This window comes from Schistocerca cancellata, chromosome 5 (assembly GCF_023864275.1).
Source record: "Schistocerca cancellata isolate TAMUIC-IGC-003103 chromosome 5, iqSchCanc2.1, whole genome shotgun sequence".
Taxonomy (NCBI): Eukaryota; Metazoa; Arthropoda; class Insecta; order Orthoptera; family Acrididae; genus Schistocerca; species Schistocerca cancellata.
Genome location: NC_064630.1, coordinates 213,178,791 through 213,199,251, shown reverse-complemented (window position 1 = coordinate 213,199,251; position 20,461 = coordinate 213,178,791). Strand labels below are relative to the sequence as shown.

Below are 20,461 nucleotides of genomic sequence, written 5' to 3'. Positions count from 1 at the left end.
CTGCAGTCTAGTTTCTGTACAAACTGTAGCTTTTTGCTCCCCTTATTTTATTCTTTATACCTTTAGAATTTCAAAGACAACTTATTCTAAATCTACAAATACAATGCTTGACATTGAAATCAGAGCAACATGAAAGGGACATGTAACAAAAGCCAAATTGACGTGAAGCTTATTACATGCTTGGATATGCAAACAATAAAGCATTTCAGTACACTCCTTTAAAACTGGAGAGTCTAACACCACCTGCATTATGTATAGAAGGAAAGATTACACAACAAGTTTTGTATTTAGAAATCACGTACGAACATTCATCGTTTGTGGGAAGACGACGTTAGGCCCAGTGTAAAGCTTGTCTCATGAGGAGTAAGATTCATTGTGAGCTTAATGGCCTGTGTGGTGGCTTCCTGGCAGGGTCCATTGTCTGCTAGCTGGCTTTCCTGCAAGGAGCTTTACATGTTTTCCTTGATGGTTCTAGTGCTATTTTCCTTGTATGATACCCTGAAGGCTACCTGTGGCAGCCTGTAAGAAATTCTAAAAGTTTGAAGTGAAAAATAGGGATCACTATGAATTTGAACGTAGATCATATATGAAATAATGTAATTTTTAAAGGGCATTGATAACTGGCAAAACAAGAATTTCTGTGTTTTACAACAATATAGGTGAAAAAAATACATGTTCATTTTCATACCAAGAATGGACTTTTTCATAAACATTTTACCTGCTTTGTCCTCTATTGCAAGTTTAATAATACACTGTTTTTGAATTCTGTAGTGATTAGAATGTTAGTAAAATGAATTTTTGTAAACTCTGCTGTGATTGGCAAAAGAAGCAAATGTTAACAAGGCAACAAGAGAGATTATGTATTACTCAAAACTCGTCACTGATGACATTTTTCTGAAGGACAAAAAAGGAATAAAAAGTCCATGGAAAATAAGTTGCAAAGTCTATTGAAATTTCGACAGAATCCAGTTCCACAGTGTATTTTTAATAATGGAATGAAACTGACCAAAAGTCCACCCCTGCTAAGTGATATGAGTAATTGCAAAATTCTGTCACCTAGCCATCAAGTGGAAATGTATTAGCAGTATATTTGATGAACTAAAAGATATTTTAGGTGATAAAGTACAATCCTCTTCACTGCATATAAACTGAAAGATGGTATACTAACTATGTGCTGTGATTTGTTTTCATATTTGTCACATAGTGAGACCCTGCTTGTACACTTTTCAAGGGACTTCAGAAAAATGGTGTAAAATGTGGGTAAATGTGATATGTGGGAAATAACATTTTAAGTTGTAAAACTTGTGTATAGGATATCCTCTTGCATTTTCGCACTTTATGTTTGATATATGTACGTAACATGCATCAAAAGACTTGTCAGGGACTTGTTTATTATCTAACAAAGATTTATTATCTAATAAAACCATGATGTAACTGGAACTGATAACTGTATGAGAAGTAAGAACATTTGACACAATTTCATACATCATCATCGATGGTTTTGAAAGCCTGCAGCTGTCACTCATTATATAGTTTATGCAATACTGCACTAGTTAAATATTTTTCATGCTTAGCACAACGCTTTTCAAGAATTTTTTGTTGTCAAGTGCATATATGTGCATAAGGTTTTTGTGTGGTGTTTAAATATGTGTTATTCTGTGTCTCTTGCACTGTAGCTGTCCTTTTGAGGTTATCAGGTGTTGTGCCTCCTCAGTTATGTATAAAACCACATACATAACCTATCACTCTCATTGTTTGTTTGTGTAACAACACAAAAAATACGTACATAAATACTGCTCTTTACATAGAGAATAAATTCTCAAAATTAGTTTTTCTCAGCATGAAAAAAATACTGGTGCTGTGTTTAAACTAAAAACATTTGAACAACGCAAAGTGAATGACGGTGTCAACTAGCACTACAAGTGGCCAAATGTCAAAACACGCTAAATTGATTCTTTGTTGAAGATGTCACGTGATCACAACAATCATGAAACTGTTTGCGCATTAGGGACTGTCTGGAAATGGTTGTGATTGGTCATAATATCTTTATTTGAACGAATCTAGTTACTCCTATCAGCCATCACGCCAAGTAGAGCTTGGCAGCGGCAGGAGATACGGCAAGAATTGTTCCAACTTTTACACATTTACCGGTTCAAACCCGCCAAGTAGTGTGCCCTGGTTTCAAGAAACTTAAACACATGTAAACACTAATGGACGGCCAACATCATGCCAGCATCATTTTTTCTCCACAAGCACTTTTTGATAATGCATAAACCGTGGGAAAATTAGAAACATGTTATTACAAAGTGGGTGCAAATTAACATTGTGGACGTAGGAAATTTGACAGGAATGATACAAAATGTCATAAATGGTAGGAAAATGTTAATTCTGGGAACGTAAAAGCAGGGTTATATGTAATTGAGATAAAGAAATTATATCCTTTAGCCATTTTCAGTACAAATGTTTATAAGTTGCTGGCAGTTAAAATTGTAACACCAGGAAGGACAGCAAAAACAAAATTTTACTTATTGTGTATACACAGTATAGTAGGAAGAAGGCCTGATTACAATGGTAGGTGATTTGGGCATGTATAGGACATGAAATTTAGTACACAGATCTGCTTGTGCTGGCAGCAACAGTGTTTCTAAACCAGCTGGGCATCAGGCTGAACTGAACTTAAATGATATGATGTAATTGTATAGATAAAAAAATCTACTCACCAAGTGGTGGCAGAACACAGGCATAAAAGGAGGTTATAATTAGGCAGACTTTCAGAGCCACAGGCAGAAGGGTTGAAGGGGAAGGAAGAGGGGCAAAGGAAAACATCTGGGAAGGTCTAGGAAAAGGGTTAAGTTCGGAAAAGTCACCCAGAACCGCAGATCAGGGGAGACTTACCGGATGGGATGAGTAGGAAAGATTGATTGTAGGGTACTGCACCAGACAAGATTTGAAAACCTGTGAGCTTAAAAGTGAAAGACAGGGTAATATGAAAGATAGAGATTACTGCTAAAACATCATGTATGAGTTAATAAGAGTAAGAAGCTAAGTGCATTGTACGTAACTGAGTTGTGACAGAGATGGCAAAAAGTTGATAGGTAAGAAAATGAAAGACCTAGAAAACTAAAACGGAGTGAAGAAAGGATAATTTACTGTGACGATATGCTGAGACGGAAGAAATTAATGTAAATTATGGCCAGGTGGGGGGCGAGAACCAAGGAAATGTTGTTGTGCTAGTTCACACCTGCGGAGTTCTGAGAAACTGGTGTCTGGGGACAGAATCCAGATGTTGAATCTGGTGAAACAGGCACTGAGGTCATGACTGTCATCTTGCAGAGTGTGCTCTTTCCTTCTGATCCCATCCGGTAAGTCCTCCCTGACCTATGGTTCTGAACTCTAGCTCTTTTCCTAGACTTTTCCAGACCTTTTCCTTCACCCACTTCCTTTCCCTTCGAACCTTCTACCTGAAGAATCATTATCTTCTATGAGTGTATTCTGCCACTGATTGGTGAGTAGATTTTTTTGTCAGAGTTCATCAATCGTAGTGGGTGGTGAGTGATGGCATGCCACCTCTTGGTAACCCCTTGACCAGTTGTTTCCAGCGTGTGAGACTTCTGGAGAAAGTGATGGCTAGGCAACAATCGAACACCCTCTGTATCGAGGTAGGTCAAGACTGCTTGACAACAAAGGACAGACTATGAGAACTGGAGATGATTGTATTGTGTGTATGGTGGCACCCCATACCATCCAGCTAAGCACCAGTCCCACATGAAGATGACAAATGCAGTCTGGCAATGTTTGTTCTCCTCGGACCCTGCATTACAGATACACCCATCTTGATGTCTTATATAGAACAGAGATTTACTTAGGAATGTGTCGCAGTGCTGCTTCTGTGTCCATTGTTGTTGTTGGACATTCCACTGCCTGTGCAACTGTCTGCTTCCACAACAATGACCACAGGAAGACTGTGGTGTTACAGCTGTCTCACTGTTCAAGTGGATACTTATCTTACTGCAGACGAGCCCGTTTCCGGACTAAATCCTGCATGGTATTGACTATGGCCTTCCAAACTCCATCAATTCCACATTTGCATGACAGCCATGGAATCCTGACCAATACAAGCAGCAATATCGCACAACAATAAACTGCAGTCTTGATACCCCACGATCCTGCTGCAGTCAAACTCCAATGCCTGCCGGCAGATGCTTCTTCTTTTAAGCCCATCTCATACGGAGTTAGATTTGCTGTAAGTTTGGTAGGTGGTGCACTTGACTTCTGGCTTACAGGGAGGGGAGATGGCTAGGGAGGGGAGATGGCTAGCTCACATGACCAATTTCTCCTGTGGTGTAAGATTTAGCATGGGAGGCCGCAGGTTCACTTGACAGTCTGAATGGTAATGTGCTCAAGCTGGCTGATCTGCAATCTTTCTCAAATGAATTTAAAGAAACTTTTCATTAAAAAAATCAGTTCTTGTGCATCTGGTAGCTTAATTTTTCAGCTTCATGATGAACTCTGCTTGTTGTTGTTGTGGTCTTCAGTCCTGAGACTGGTTTGATGCAGCTCTCCATGCTACTCTATCCTGTGCAAGCTTCTTCATCTCCCAGTACCTACTGCAACCTACATCCTTCTGAATCTGCTTAGTGTACTGATCTCTTGGTCTCCCTCTACGATTTTTACCCTCCACGCTGCCCTCCAATGCTAAATTTGTGACCCCTCGATGCCTCAGAACATGTCCTACCAACCGATCCCTTCTTCTAGTCAAGTTGTGCCACAAACTTCTCTTCTCCCCAATCCTATTCAATACCTCCTCATTAGTTACGTGATCTACCCACCTTATCTTCAGCATTCTTCTGTAGCACCACATTTCGAAAGCTTCTATTCTCTTCTTGTCCAAACTAGTTATCGTCCATGTCTCACTTCCATACATGGCTACACTCCATACAAATACTTTCAGAAACGACTTCCTGACACCTAAATCTATATTCGATGTTAACAAATTTCTCTTCTTGAGAAACGCTTTCCTTGCCATTGCCAGTCTACATTTTATATCCTCTCTACTTCGACCATCATCGGTTATTTTACTCCCTAAATAGCAAAACTCCTTTACTACTTTAAGTGTCTCATTTCCTAATCTAATTCCCTCAGCATCACCCGACTTAATTTGACTACATTCCATTATCCTCGTTTTGCTTTTGTTGATGTTCATCTTGTATCCTTCTTTCAAGACACTGTCCATTCCGTTCAACTGCTCTTCCAAGTCCTCTGCTGTCTCTGACAGAATTACAATGTCATCGGTGAACCTCAAAGTTTTTACTTCTTCTCCATGAATTTTAATACCTACTCTGAATTTTTCTTTTGTTTCCTTTACTGCTTGCTCAATATACAGATTGAATAACATCGGGGAGAGGCTACAACCCTGTCTTACTCCTTTCCCAACCACTGCTTCCCTTTCATGTCCCTCGACTCTTATAACTGCCATCTGGTTACTGTACAAATTGTAAATAGCCTTTCGCTCCCTGTATTTTACCCCTGCCACCTTCAGAATTTGAAAGAGAGTATTCCAGTCAACATTGTCAAAAGCTTTCTCTAAGTCTACAAATGCTAGAAACGTAGGTTTGCCTTTTCTTAATCTTTCTTCCAAGATAAGTCGTAAGGTCAGTATTGCCTCACGTGTTCCAACATTTCTACGGAATCCAAACTGATCTTCCCCGAGATCGGCTTCTACCAGTTTTTCCATTCGTCTGTAAAGAATTCGCGTTAGTATTTTGCAGCTGTGACTTATTAAACTGATAGTTCGGTAACTTTCACATCTGTCAACACCTGCTTTCTTTGGGATTGGAATTATTATATTCTTCTTGAAGTCTGAGGGTATTTCGCCTGTCTCATACATCGTTCTCACCAGATGGTAGAGTTTTGTCATGACTGGCTCTCCTGAGGCCATCAGTAGTTCTAATGGAATGTTGTCTACTCCCGGGGCCTTGTTTTGACTCAGGTCTTTCAGTGCTCTGTCAAACTCTTCACGCAGTATCTTATCTCCCATTTCATCTTCATCTACATCCTCTTCCATTTCCATAATATTGTCCTCAAGTACATCGCCCTTGTATAGACCCTCTATATACTCCTTCCACCTTTCTGCTTTCCCGTCTTTGCTTAGAACTGGGTTTCCATCTGAGCTCTTGATGTTCATGCAAGTGGTTCTCTTATCTCCAAAGGTCTCTTTAATTTTCCTGTATACAGTATCTATCTTACCCCTAGTGAGACAAGCCTCTACATCCTTACATTTGTCCTCTAGCCATCCCTGCTTAGCCATTTTGCACTTCCTGTTGATTTCATTTTTGAAACGTTTGTATTCCTTTTTGCCTGCTTCATTTACTGCATTTTTATATTTTCTCCTTTCATCAATTAAATTCAATATTTCTTCTGTTACCCAAGGATTTCTATTAGCCCGCGTCTTTTTACCTACTTGATCGTCTGCTGCCTTCACCACTTCATCCCTCAGAGCTACCCATTCTTCTTCTACTGTATTTCTTTCCCCCATTCCTGTCAATTGTTCCCTAATGCTCTCCCTGAAACTCTGTACAACCTCTGGTTCTTTCAGTTTATCCAGGTCCCATCTCCTTAAATTCCCACCTTTTTGCAGTTTCTTCAGTTTCAATCTGCAGTTCATAACCAATAGATTGTGGTCAGAATCTACATCTGCCCCAGGAAATGTCTTACAATTTAAAACCTGGTTCCTAAATCTCTGTCTTACCATTATATAATCTATCTGAAACCTGTCAGTATCTCCAGGCTTCTTCCATGTATACAGCCTCCTTTCATGATTCTTGAACTCTGCTTATCATTTCGTTAATTCTGAAATATGGTATGGTATGATACGAAACTGATCTTCTTAGAGGTTGTCCTCTACCAGTTTTTGCATTCTGATATAAATAATTCCTATCAATATTTTGCAACCATGACTTATTAAACTGATGATTTGGTAATATTCAAAACTTTCAGCATGTGCCTTCTGGAGATCGGATGTATTACTTTCTTCTTGAAGTTTGATGATGTTTCACCTGTCTCATATATCTCATGTACCTTTTGTAATAAGTTTTTAATGGTTGGTTTTTCCAAAATTGTTAATAATTGTGAGGGGAAAGTCAACCATATCTGCCGCCTTGTCTTGCTTAGGTCCTCCATGGCTGCATTACGTTCTTATTGCAGTATCACATCCTTTCCCTCTCTTATGCATGAATTTCCTTTTCCATAATGTTGTCTTCAGCTGCTTTCCTTTGTGTAGCCATTTGGTACATTCATCCCCTCTTTTATACTTCCCTCCTTTGCTTGACACTTTAACTGTTAGTGGTCATGCAGTTGCTTCTCTTTTCTCCAAAGTTTTCCTTTGTTTTTGTTTACTGGTATGTAGTATACATATTTCCTGTATTAGTGTGTGCTTGTATAGTCTAGCATTTCTACTCTAGCCTTTATTGCTTTGCCAGTTTGCACCGTCTGTAAATTTATTTTTTAGATATTTTCTGGAATATTGTTCTAGGAAAACATTGATCTCAGGTATATCAATAAAATTTGCTAAAAAAAGGTCTTGATCGCAAGACTATTTGTAGCAAATTTTACTTATTTTTTAGGCACCTGTGTTCCCTTTTGCCTACTTCATTTAGTACGTTTTTATGTTTCCACCTTTCATCAGTCAAATTTAAAATCTCACGTAAATATCCAAGGATATGTAATAGGCATTCTTCCTTTGCTCAACTGTTCCTCTGCCACCTTCATTATTTCTTCCCTCAAAGATACCCACTCATCTTTTCTTGTATTTGTTTTGCATATTTCAGTTAGTCATTCCCCAATGTTCTATTTTAAATTCTCAGTAAGCTCTTATTGTTGGAACTTGTCCAGGTCCCATATTCATCCTATGGTATCTCCCATTCGCTTCCAAGTATATAATCTTTTGTTATAGTTTGAAACCAAAAGTTTGCAATGATTAAATTATCCTTTGTGCAAAATTGTGTGAGGTGGCTTCTCATTTCATTTGTTTCTGCTGTCCATATTGTTCTGCAATTTATCCTTCTCTTCTTTTTCCTGCAACTGGCTCGCTTCATGTACTGAATAATTTCTTTTATGTTGTCAAACATTTTTTACAATCTCTTCATCATCTGCAGTTATTAGGTCAGAAATTCTGTTTGTCCTGCCGTTACATTTCACAAGTTTCGCCAACTTCAGCTTGCTCATTCCCTCTTCATGTTCTCTAATGTATCTGCATGACCAAAAGATTCTACACTCAGACCCATAGAATTTCATTTTCTGATGATGGCCTTCTGAATAGCCCCTGGCTGGAGATACACATAATTGGGAGGGGGAAAAGGGGGGGGGGTTATTTTACCCTATAGGAGGTCAACATTAGACTGTACAGTAGAGTTACGTGTACTTGGTAAATTTAATGGCTGTAGTTTCCCCTTGATTTCAGTTGAGTTCCAATACCAATACAATCATAGTAACCCCATGTCCCTGATGTTATGAGGAGATACCAGTCAATCTTCCAGACTATTGTCTCCTGTAATTACTGAAAATTCTGTTGTCCTTCTTCAGGAGCCATATGTCAGTCTTGCTGTATACAGGCACCCTTCTGATGCAATTACTCCTATGGTATGACTATCTTTGCCTTTAAGACACACCAGCCACCCCACTTTTTCAGGGATAGTGGCAAGTGAGTGGTTGTTTTGTGTTTGTGACATAAAACCACGCAGTCGACCATTTCGTTCCCTGTTTGTCTTGAATATCAGATAGATTTGAGATATCAGTCTGCCTATTGCTGCTTGGTTGTAGAAAGCAATATTTCTTACATTGTGGTAAGTATCCCTTACTCAGTCAATAGATATACCTTGCTGTTCATGGGAAATACTGTGCATCATTACAACAAATCAAATCAATTTTGATAAAAGTGTTCAAGTTAGGTTCATAAAGAAAAAAAGAATACCTAGATATACTCAAATATTTTTTGGGAGATTTGTAAGCAAAAATGAAGTCATCTGCGAGTTCACAATCTTCTCCTTAAGGAGATCTGGAATTGGATTTTAGGTTAAAAAAAAAAAGATTTTCGTTTTATTGACGTATTATATTCCGCCAAGTTCCCTCTTTAAAATGATGTATCGTACATAGCTCTACTAGAATTAACTATTTTATTTTTCTGGATTTGTGAGATCGGGTATTGCGCATTAGTTATACATGTCCCTCATGGTTGACCATAAACTTTTTGGCAGTACATTTATATGACTTGAATTCAAATATCCCACTTTCCAGCGACTCTTTAGAAACTATTTGTCCGAAAATGTTTCCCCTCTGGTTTCCTCAAATTACTCTTTGACTTTATGACAGGATTGTTTGTAAACAGTGTGCTATATGAAAGTTGTTGTTGTCGAGTTATTTCGTATGTAATGCTTCATTTTTCATAGTGAAAATGCTTAGAGGTAGAGCAAAAGTGTTTAAAAAGTGTGTGAACTGGCAAAAGAAAAGAAATGATGATCCATTAGCAAAGCAAAGCAGTTCATCATCATCATCACTGTTGGAAAATGAGAGTCCACTTACTACTGATTAGCCGAATGAACTTACTCCAAATGAAAACAGTGCTTCTCACAAAAAACTAAGAGATTTGGAAGAGAAATATAATTTACTTGATAAAGGGAAAGAAGTTTTTGAACTCATTGATACGAGTATATTGTGCAAAGCTCTTGAAAACAGTGTGTGCTGCAAAAAATGTCAAGGAAACGTTTCTCTGAAAGTAGAATCCCATGTTGGCCTGGCTGCCCAGTTTAACTTAATATGCAGTGTTTGTAAGTACAGCTGTAAGTTTCCAAGTTCTGCTTCAGTAACTGTAAATAATGGATACAAGAAAACTGAACTTTATAGTGCAAATATTAGGTTAGTTTATGGATTGCGAGCAATTGGTAAGGGCAAAGCAGCTGGTGATATGCTATGTGGTTTTCTAAATCTTCCAAGTGTACCTTCAAAGTTTGATGGTTACAACTATGTACTAGGAGCTGCAGTTGAAGATGTAGCACAGAAGTCAATGCAATGAGCTGTGGAAGAAGTAGTGAAATAAAATGATGGCAATCGTGACCTCTCATAGCTTTCGATGGCACACGGCAAAAAAGGGGCCACACCTCCAAAAATGGTGTAACAGCAACTAGTGTTGACACTGGCAAGGTTATTGATGTTGCAATAATGTCTAAATACTGTAGACGCATAGACAGGCTGAAAAATGAACATGGTGATGACTCTGTTGTTGATTATTAAGGTAGTAGTGGTGGCACGGAGGTTGCTGGGGTGAAAAAAATTTTTCGCCGCTCTTCAGAGTGGTATAATGTTAGCTATGTCAAGTATCTGGGAGATGGTGACTCTAAAACATTCAAAGAAGTTTTGGAAAGCAAACCATATGGGAACAGTGTAATATAAGCAAACTTGGAAGTATAGGACATGTGCAGAAGAGAATGGGAGCCAGGCTGAGAAGGTTAAAATCAGTTCAGTTATGAAAGGGGAAAAAACTAGACGATGGGAAAGCCTTGCATGGCAAAGGAAGATTGACTGATTCCATAATAGACCACATTCAGAATTGCTATGGCCTTGCAATCAGGCAAAATACAGGCAATCTTGAAGAAATGAGGAAAGTTATATGGTCTTCGTATTTCCACACCGCATTCACAGATGGGCATCCAGAACATGGTTTGTGCCCCAAAGGTGAAAAGAGCTGGTGTAAATACAATAGGGGGCTAGCAACTGGAGAGAAATACATTCACCACCACAGTCTACCATTAGCCATCATGGAAGAAATAAAGCCCATTTTCAGAGATCTGGCTGACAGAAGTCTTCCGATGAAATGTCTTCGTGGAAAAACGCAGAACCCCAATGGGTGCTTGAATAGTGTGATATGGCATCGTCTCCCAAAAACAGTGTTTGTCGGAATTAATACACTACGTTTTGGTATGTCTGATGCTGTGGCAACCATCAATCTTGGGAATATAACTAAATGCCAGGTCCTTCAAAAGTTGAATTTGCATGTTGTTTCCTGCACAGTACGTGCTATGTTGACTTTAGATCAGTAAAGACTAAGGCATGTTGACAATATAATCAAGACATTAGTGAAATAAGCAAGATAGGTGCAGAGGGGTGCCACAAGAAGACTTGAAGATGATTATGAAGACTGTGAAGGGGGTATTAACTATGGATCAGGAATGTTTTAGTCTTCTTTCTCCGTTTCCCGTAAGTTTGCTTTTTACTTCTTGTAGAAACATTATCTCAGGTACTGGTGAACCTAGAAGCCTGAAATTTTTATGACATACCGTATTTACTCGAATCTAAGCCGCACTTCTTGTGTACAGTAGCACATTGTGAGGATTTCGTCATTCTGTGGGAACTCCATTGGATTTTCAAGTTTTGAGAGACTGTCCGTTGTCATAAAAAAAACTTGGGTTCTATGCATAATGCTTTGAGCTCAATGTCCTTCACATTTCTGTATAATTCAGCAAATTTATAAATGATACACTGAATGTATCGAATCCAGACTGATGACACCTTGTTCTCCCTGAATAGAATGACTGATTTGTAGACTGATTGAATCGGCTTGGTGTTTCATTACTAATGAGAGTTGCCTCTATTCCTGATGATCTGTGTCATTGCATCACTCTCTTATATCGCATCATATAGCTTTTTGTTTCAGCTGGCTTTCTTTGACACTTAGACTACTAATATTTTTTGAAGTGGAAGACACATAAATGATCTTAAAACAAAAAGGTGGAGCAGATCCAAAAATCCAAACAAAACATCACTAAATGTCAAGTCTTTATAACCAGATATTTCCTTTTTTTAATGTAGAAAAGTGGTTGTCTTGGAAGTTTATCATCAGATGGAAAAATCACTATCAATCCTGGTCAAAGAAAGACACTGCAGTATAAGGGAGAATGGAATGGAATGCTAATTTAAACTGTTTGTGTGTTCTGTAGGTTTCTCTCCTTCTTCTGCTTCCCTCTCAATCATATCTCACTTCTCAACACTTACATTTCACTCCACGTAATGCTCCAGGTATCCCCATTGTGGTGGATTACTTTTTCTACTGAAATACTTTTCTTGACATCTGAGAAGTCTTGTTTTGTTTGTTTCTCATTGTTGTTACATTACCACTGTATATTGTCACTCTTCTGTGTTTCTGTTCAAGGTTAAGAGGAATGCATTTCTTTTCTAAGCTTCTACAGCAATCAGGCTACTGTTACTTTTATAAGTTTCAGATTGAAGGATGTGATGTTACCTTTCATATAATTTTTGTAAGCAAAATACTTCATTATACTACTGATGTTTATTTTATTTAAAAAAAAAATGTGTTTGAGGCTCTTGGGTTATGTGTTATACATACTAAATTTGTAGTTAAACAAGAGCATGTGTGGGCGACTGCTGATTGTAATCCATTGACAAGTTTGTGCATAAGAAAGGCAGTGATAAAGACCCCACAAAGTTATATCCTATGTCATGCAATATGTATGCAGATTAAAATATCATTTACTTGTGTGTTCCCTATAATTACATTCCTTGAGCAAATGCTTCTGTGATAGTTCAAGCACTTTATAACCATCGATTTAAAACTCCTTACATGTTACAGTGCAAAAGATATTAGCTCAGCTAATGGCATTGGGGGAAAACAAAGTGTTGCTTATTATGAAAGTCGTATACAGACCAATGTGCAGTAGGATAAGGTTCTCTCAATTGATGAGATTCAGTGGATTATCCTGGACAGGAAGTTGTCATTCAGTACTATGGGAGCCACAGGCAAGTTTCAGGGGTGTGTAATGAGGCTTTTATTGGCTCATAAGTGGGTAAATGTAAAGTCCCTTGTTCAATTCTCAGTTGATCCGAGAATTTTTTTGCTTTTTTCACCTCTGGCAGTCACTTGCATGTATGCAAAATAGTAAATTACACTGTTATTTGGATTCCATGTTAAACTATAAACTCCTCCTGGGTAAGTCGGTTTCAAAAGTTGGAGGAAACAAGGACGTACTGTCTCCAATAAGACCATGCATAGTATTGCACTGTGGTGGTCAAATCGACCTTGATGATGGCTTTGCATATTGGTCTCCACCACATACTGTTTACAGCTGATATTGTTACCATTCATTATCATTAGAGTATTTCTGCTGCATACAGTATAAATTCAAATGAAATTCCCTGTGTTTGTTACCAAAAATTATGGACCCCAAATTGTGTCAGTTACATTCTGTTTGTTTCATTATTTGTATGTGTTATTTTGTGTTCGTCTCTTAAACTATTTTATAAATGACTTGTTTCTTTTTTAATTTTTTTCATTTACAGATATATTCTGTTGTTATGTTATCCTTACTCATATTTATTATTATTGTAACAATCTTGAATGCTTGATGCTCCACAACTTTAAGATATTTAGTAAGGGACATCATCTGAACAGTATGTGCTGTACTTGAAATCTTTATTTGCTAAACTGGTATAGAGCTGGTATACACCAGTTTGGCAAATAAACATTTCAAGTGCAGCTCATGGTATTTAGAAGATGCCCTTTAATAAACATAATTACTTATCTCTCCTTTGAACATTTATGGAAAGGAAACCCTTGTCAAAGTTTTCAGCTGCCATCTTTAATGTTTTATCTTGAATCCTTTTTTACCGTCTCCTCTGCTCATTCTGTATGTAAATGTGAGTGACATAGTCAACAGATTATCATTTGCAGCTTTCACGTTTCTTCATTTTGCGTAGTGTCTGTATGGCACTGGCTCCCTTTGGGGAAATGATTTGCTTTTGGCATTTTTCTTCTACTTTATTACCATTTTGATCCTTGTACATTTATTTGCAGCTGTGTGGTTACTATTGTACATCTATTAATCACTTTAAAATATCTGTGTCTCTGGTTTTGTGTGTGTGTGTGTGTGGGGGGGGGGGGGGGGCATTTTCTTCTGTTTCATTTGCATGCAATGCAGTATTCCAGTTATTTCTGCAAATAGATTTTTCTTTAAATTAACACTGTAACTTTTTTGAAGGTGAGGGTGACAATAATAAGTGAAGCACAAGCCAATGCACTTTTAAAAAGTGATAAAGTTTCAAAAGGTGATGCTAGTGGTGAAATTCTGAACAACACTGGTACCATGGAGTACCATCAGGCTACGAGACAACTTTCTGTCAGCTTCAGGTAGGAGCAGTTTAAGAGATCCCTTAAAAGTAAGAATAGTGAAATCATTCACTTTGTTTTCCATAATGAAATGTTACATTTATGGTGGCATCTTTCTGTATATTACTTAAGAAGTAGTTTTGGACAGTACCAAATAAATTTTCATTAAAATAACTTTGTAAATGACGTTTCACTGAGCCGAGTGGCAGGGGTTTGCTGCCAGCCAATCATAGTTGTTTCTTGAGTGCCATTTGCTTGCTGTGTTGTCTAATTTGGAGGTCATGCAAAGCCTTGTTATGAGTGGCTGGCTGCAAGTCAACAACACTGTTCCTCAACTCCGCATCCTGTCAGTTACAAGATTATTTAATTTGAACAATACCAGCTACATAGTTTTGATTATAATTTTGTTCACTAACAGAAAATTCATCATTCTTCTGTTTAGAAATATGCAGCTTAAAAAAATAAAACGTGCGGAGAAGAAAGGTACAGAATCTGTAATGGATGAAAAGTTCTCATTGCTTTTCCAGTCACAGTTCTCAGTTGGTGGTGGAGAGCTTGTATTCCAGGTACTATGACATACACAGCTATGCTACTTGTCTTTGGTTCTGTTACATATTTTTGCTTACATATTCGTAAATTTTATGTCGTGTTTAGGTGTGGACTCTTTCCCTACCTGTTGTTGTGATTGTTCACGGTAATCAAGAACCTCATGCACATGCTACTGTTACTTGGGACAATGCTTTTGCTGAACCCGGAAGAATACCATTTGCAGTACCAGATAAAGTACCGTGGTCAAAAGTTTCAGATGCTCTCAATATGAAATTCAAAGCAGCTACAGGGCGTTTTTTGACAGAAGAGAATCTCAGATTTCTTGCAGAAAAAGCCTTCAGGTAAATACTTTGTCACAGTCTCAAAAAGTTTCTCACAGGTATATATTTGCCTTTACTTTTAGAAATAAGAATGTTGTAAAGTATAAGGATTGTAAGGTGCTGTAGCCATTTTGTAAAGTTTTGTTTTTATTTTTACTTGGAGTTCTTTTTTAAGGCAACTCGTGGATTCAGCATCAAATATTGCAATTCTTTTTGAATCTGTTCTATATGACAGGTGTTATAAATACATCAAGCTGCAGTCAACAGATTCTGACTAGAGACCCATAAAACTTGTGTGAACATCTTTTTCCCGCAACTGAAGCTGTGCACAAATGTGTCCAAACTCAGTTAGGTAAATCACTCCCATCACTATTGCTATAGGTCCATTTCGTCTCTGTCTTGATCAGATGGATTAATTGTACATAAAGTATTTCCACCACCAGTTTTTGTTGGAACTGTATACACATGAAGCTGTAGTGTATTCAGCTGATTGGGAATGCACGTCCTTCTTTTCTCCCTGTAAGTGATAGTGACTGTGTAAAGGTGGAGATGTTATGTTAGATACAGAACAATTGTTAATTAGTTATAGCGCTTCATTTATTTCTCTCACAGTTGCGGAAAGACACAAATAATCAAGAATTTTTTTAGCTATCGGAGCCATCTTCAAATTTGGAAAACACAAAAATGAAAAATATATAAAAAGAACTGAATGTTTTACTGTATGATCACCTACATAAGTGTCTAAAAAATTGTCATACCTCAACTGGTCAATTATAGTGTAACACATAACATCCAGTGACATGAATTGCTATGTTGGCATTAAAGTAATGGGCAGGTTAGTGTTCAGAACTAAGCTCTGCATAGTGAGGGGCCTAGGAGGAATAGGTGGTTGAGACATGAGCTTAGACTGGGCAGCATGTTACAAGTGAGCAACATTTTTTATGTAAAAATGGGAAGTACAATTAAAAAATGCTCATTAAGAATAATATGAAAATTAAAATTAATTTCGCTGCTACCCTTTTAAAAATAAAGTAATTGGTTGGTTGTAAGACCTCTCCATAAAAACAGGTAGCTTTGTAACCTACGTTAAAATAATGTAAAATAATTAATATTTCAAGTTTGGTGTTGCTGGAGGGCCTTGTCCGAATTTAATGGAGTAAGCTGTTGTGTCAGTACTTACAGGACTCCAGCAGAAACTGTTTAAACTGTCTTCTTGCCCTGAAATGTATTCTGGTTGTAACTTATTACACAGATTTTTTGGTCTTTTTAACTTTTCTGGTGTTTTTGTAATGTACATTCACAAAATCAAATATTTAATGTTTTGCTATTACAACAATTTTCAAAGTTTATTGGCAAAAATTGATGCTCAAAATTTTTTCTTGGACTATATACCATCTAGTAATGATCTTTAGATACTGATTTATCATTTCAGTTTCCACATATGACATTGAACACACGACATATGGTAGTGAAAGAAAGAAGGGATTTTTTTTGGGGGGGGGGGAGGGGGGGGAGGGAATGTGTGAATACAGGGTGGGTGATGGTAGAGGACATTGGAAAAATATTACTGCTGTTGCTTTGACCATGCTTACATGCAACGCATTTTGGCTCCTGTGAGTCCCACATTAGGTGTACTTTGCTTCTTACATTATTTCCCATGCTTTTGGGTGATATGACGTTTCAGGATGGGAAAGTGTATTCCATAGAAGGTGAAAGATATATTTCTGAGGTTGTATTGGCACTTAGTGGAGAACAACAATTCACGTTACTTCACTTGAGGTGCCTGCTTTAGCATAGATCAACACAGTTAATCCTCTTTGCCAGGGACAGCCAAAAACTCTGCATGCATGTGGACCTCTTCCACCCATGTGAATCTCTCTCACTTGATTGCAGTCATGAGAGGGAAGTAGGGAAACTGCAAGATTTTCAGTATTATTTAAGCATTTTTGGTGTTCTGGCAACACAATAAATTTTATGTCTGGTACAAAAGAGTTGGCATGCAGCCATACAGAGTTTCTCACATTTTCATCACTCGGGTTACTATGTAATTTGTAACTTACTTTGTTTCATAATAAGAACAAATGCCTTTCATGCATATATGTTGATCGAAACATTGATATCACATTTGCAACTTCGTTAAGGAAACTCTTCCCAGGGAAAACATTGTAGAACTCCTGGACAGCTTTAATGTGAAAGAAGTGGTCTTTTAAATGGGAATTACATGGCAGATTGATGAATTTCATCTGGACTTGCATAGGGGCACTTTAAACTGAAACGGCAAATGGCCTCAAAAACAGATGTAAGATAGGCAGTGTCGTCGAAATATTTAGAAAACTGTTCCTGTAATCCTTTCAACACCATATTAATGAATTCTTCAAAATTTGCATTTTCCTTAATGCCAGTGAGCTTAGGATTTATCAGAAGTTATCCCTTCCACAATGTGACTCTTTCTAAATGTGTCCACTTTCAATAAAGCAGAAATATGTTACTTTTAGTCTTGCAACCTCTTGCTGAGGGCAGTCTGCAGTCAGCATAATCTAAAATGCAAGGTCTGCAATCCATTCCAGATCTTCTAATTTTCTTTCCTACTTTCCTTTCTCCTTCAGAAATTCAACAGCAGTGGGTCTTGAATTGAAAAATGGTTCCAGGCATTCATCTTGACTGATCCAATGTACTTCACAGTGATATATAATGTGTCCACGCTCTTCATTCAGTTCCTTCAAAAATGATTGCAAATCATAGTTTAATAATGCAAGTAAATTCAGAATAATATTTGTACCACCAATTTCATCACATGCACCATGCCTGAAAATATAGCACAAAATGCTTCTTGATGTCCAGACCCATGAATCCTGTACAATTGTTTATCAGTCATAATTTTTTAGTTTTTCATTGCCAACTAAGTCTTTAAATTCTTTCTGCATGGTGTTGTAAAACCATTCCACACTAAATTTGTTGTTCTTGTCGATGGTGCGACTGTATAATAGATATTGAAAATTCAACTTTTTCTCTTCTGTAATTCCCATTCATTTGTAAAGGCTTATGATGATAGATTGCTAGACAGCCTCTCTTTGTGCAGGTAAGAAGTAGATCTGTGGACTTACTTTATACCACAAACAAATAGTGAAGGATGAGCAGTGTTGGCACCACAATTCTGCCAAACTGAAGAAAGTAGTGCCCACAAAAAAGACACACCAAATACCATAAGAAACAGTGCCACATTGTGCTGCTAAATAAAATGTCGCACTGTACCAAGTAGTTCCAAAAAGGACTGAGCAAAACCAAGATGTATTAAGCAGTGCTGAGACAGACTGAGGCTCAGAGTACATGTGTGCAGCACATTATGCGTGTGTGCAGTTTGGCACACCGTTGAACCGTGATCTATACCGTCTCTACTGCTACTTATTTTCTACACTGAGCGGGATAGTACAATGGTTAGCACACAGGTCTCGCTTTTGGGAGGCCAATAGTTCAAACCTTTGTCAGACCCTCCTGATTTAGATTTTCTGTGATTTTTCTAAAGTACTTAAGTCTAATACTGGTGTGTTTTCCTGGTTAGAGTATGGTTGCTTTCCTTCTCCATTCTTCCCCAATCCGATCTTGTGCTCTGGCTTTGATGACTTCATTGTTGATGGGACGTTAAACGCTAATCTCCTCTTCCTCCACTTATTCTCCACATCAGGTTGGTATAGTGACATTTGGTCACTGATTACAATTTTGAATATCAGTAGTGTGGGTCGGTGGCGCAGTCATTAAGTGTCAGACTATGGTCTGTGGTCGGATTTGTGGTCAGTCCTTGTATTTTTATTTGTCCCTTATCTTTTCTGTTACCTCTGGCAATGTTCATAAAGCTTAAAATGCCGAGCTGGGCTGTGGTTCAGAGTCTTCGTTTGGCTGTAGGTCCCCTCATAACTGGCTAGATAAGTCAGCCAAAGGTCAGAGCAAGCCAAGGGCATACCACTTCCAACAGGACCATTCCTAATAAAGCGTCATGTTTGTTAATTGACTGCTTTATTATTTTTACCTATTGGACATAGATACTTCAATCATTTCCTTCAGGTACTGTACCTGTTGTTCTTGTAATATAATTGCAGGATGAACTCTATTAAAACTCATTGTGTGTAACAAATGCACTCTTGGCTTCAATCATTCTGTAAACATAAAATTCTTTTTCTTTGCCAGTAACTGTTGGAGGTAGGCATTGCAACTTTCATGTTAAATAGAATTTATTTTGCATCTGAATTAATTTAACTAATGAAATTCTGAGACGATGCAAACTGTGGTTATTCATGGTACTAATTCAGGCTTGAACCGCGTTTCAGAATCGAAAAAAGGTCTTTCACACACGTGTTGCTCGAAATATTATGGCACTTTCACAACCTCATTATGGACACGTGAAAACAATGTAGACATCTGAAGAAAACAATGTAGACATCTGAAGAAAACAATGTAGACATTCCGAACATTTTTAATGTAAAAGGATTTGCCTTTCAAATGGAAATTACACTGCAGATCAATCAGTTACACCTGCAAATGCCCAGGGACACTTTCTACTGAAACGGCAAATGGTCTAGAAGACAGCTCGATTGGCACAGTGCCTTCAAAACGTTTAGAAAACTATTCTTGTAATTCTTTCAAGGCCACAATGAATTCTTCAAACCTAGCATTTTCTTTAACGCCAGTGAACTTAAGGAAATGGACTGTGTTTGTCAGTATTTGTCCCTTCTGTAGTGCAATTTTCTTTTTAAATGCATTCCCATCAAATGAGAAATAAGTTGTTTCTTAATTTGAAATTTGGTACGGTAGGCATGGTGCAGTCAAGTCTACTTAAAATGCTTGGTTTGCAATCCAATTCCAGATGATCCTGCCATCCTTCTTCCTATATAAATTCAGCAATAGCAGGTTTTAAATTGAAAAATTGTTACAAATGTGCTCAGTGATTTAATCAATGTATTTTGCTGTAATATATAAAATCTCCATACTCTTCTTTCAGTTCCATCAAAAACTATTGCAACTGACAAAGGAATAATGTGTGTGACTTCAGAAATTTTACTATTCGTACCACCAGTTTCTTCATGTGGTCCATGTCTGTAAATTTAGCACAAAGTGCTTCTTGATGTACAGAACAATGAATTCCGTCTGTAGATTGTTGTAATTTTTTGCTCTTTCATTGTCAGCTAAGTCTTTAAATTCTTTCTGCATGGTACTGTATTGTCATTTCATAGCAGATTTGCAGTATCCATCATACAATTTTAGTATATAATTTGCAATATGTATTACTATATAAAGGCAAGTTATTCTTTAAAAAAGTAGTTAGCAAAAATCTCAAAATCCTTCCCCAACCTACTTCAAACTTTAACATTATACTCTAGTAAATGAAGGGGCAGCATTGTTAGCAAAAATCACGAAAAGTTCTTGACCA

The 20,461-nt window shown here is 37.5% G+C and overlaps 1 protein-coding gene across 5 annotated transcripts in view; it reads left to right on the top strand.

Moving 5' to 3' along the window:
• Positions 1–20,461, top strand: part of LOC126188977 (signal transducer and activator of transcription 5B) — a 135,015-nt gene that overhangs the window by 37,065 nt on the left and 77,489 nt on the right. For all 5 annotated transcript variants that reach the window (XM_049930764.1, XM_049930762.1, XM_049930761.1 and 2 more), the window contains 3 exons: positions 14,043–14,191; positions 14,613–14,736; positions 14,825–15,060. In XM_049930764.1, coding sequence (XP_049786721.1) covers positions 14,043–14,191; positions 14,613–14,736; positions 14,825–15,060 — 509 coding nt within the window. The remainder of the gene's footprint in view (positions 1–14,042; positions 14,192–14,612; positions 14,737–14,824; positions 15,061–20,461) is intronic.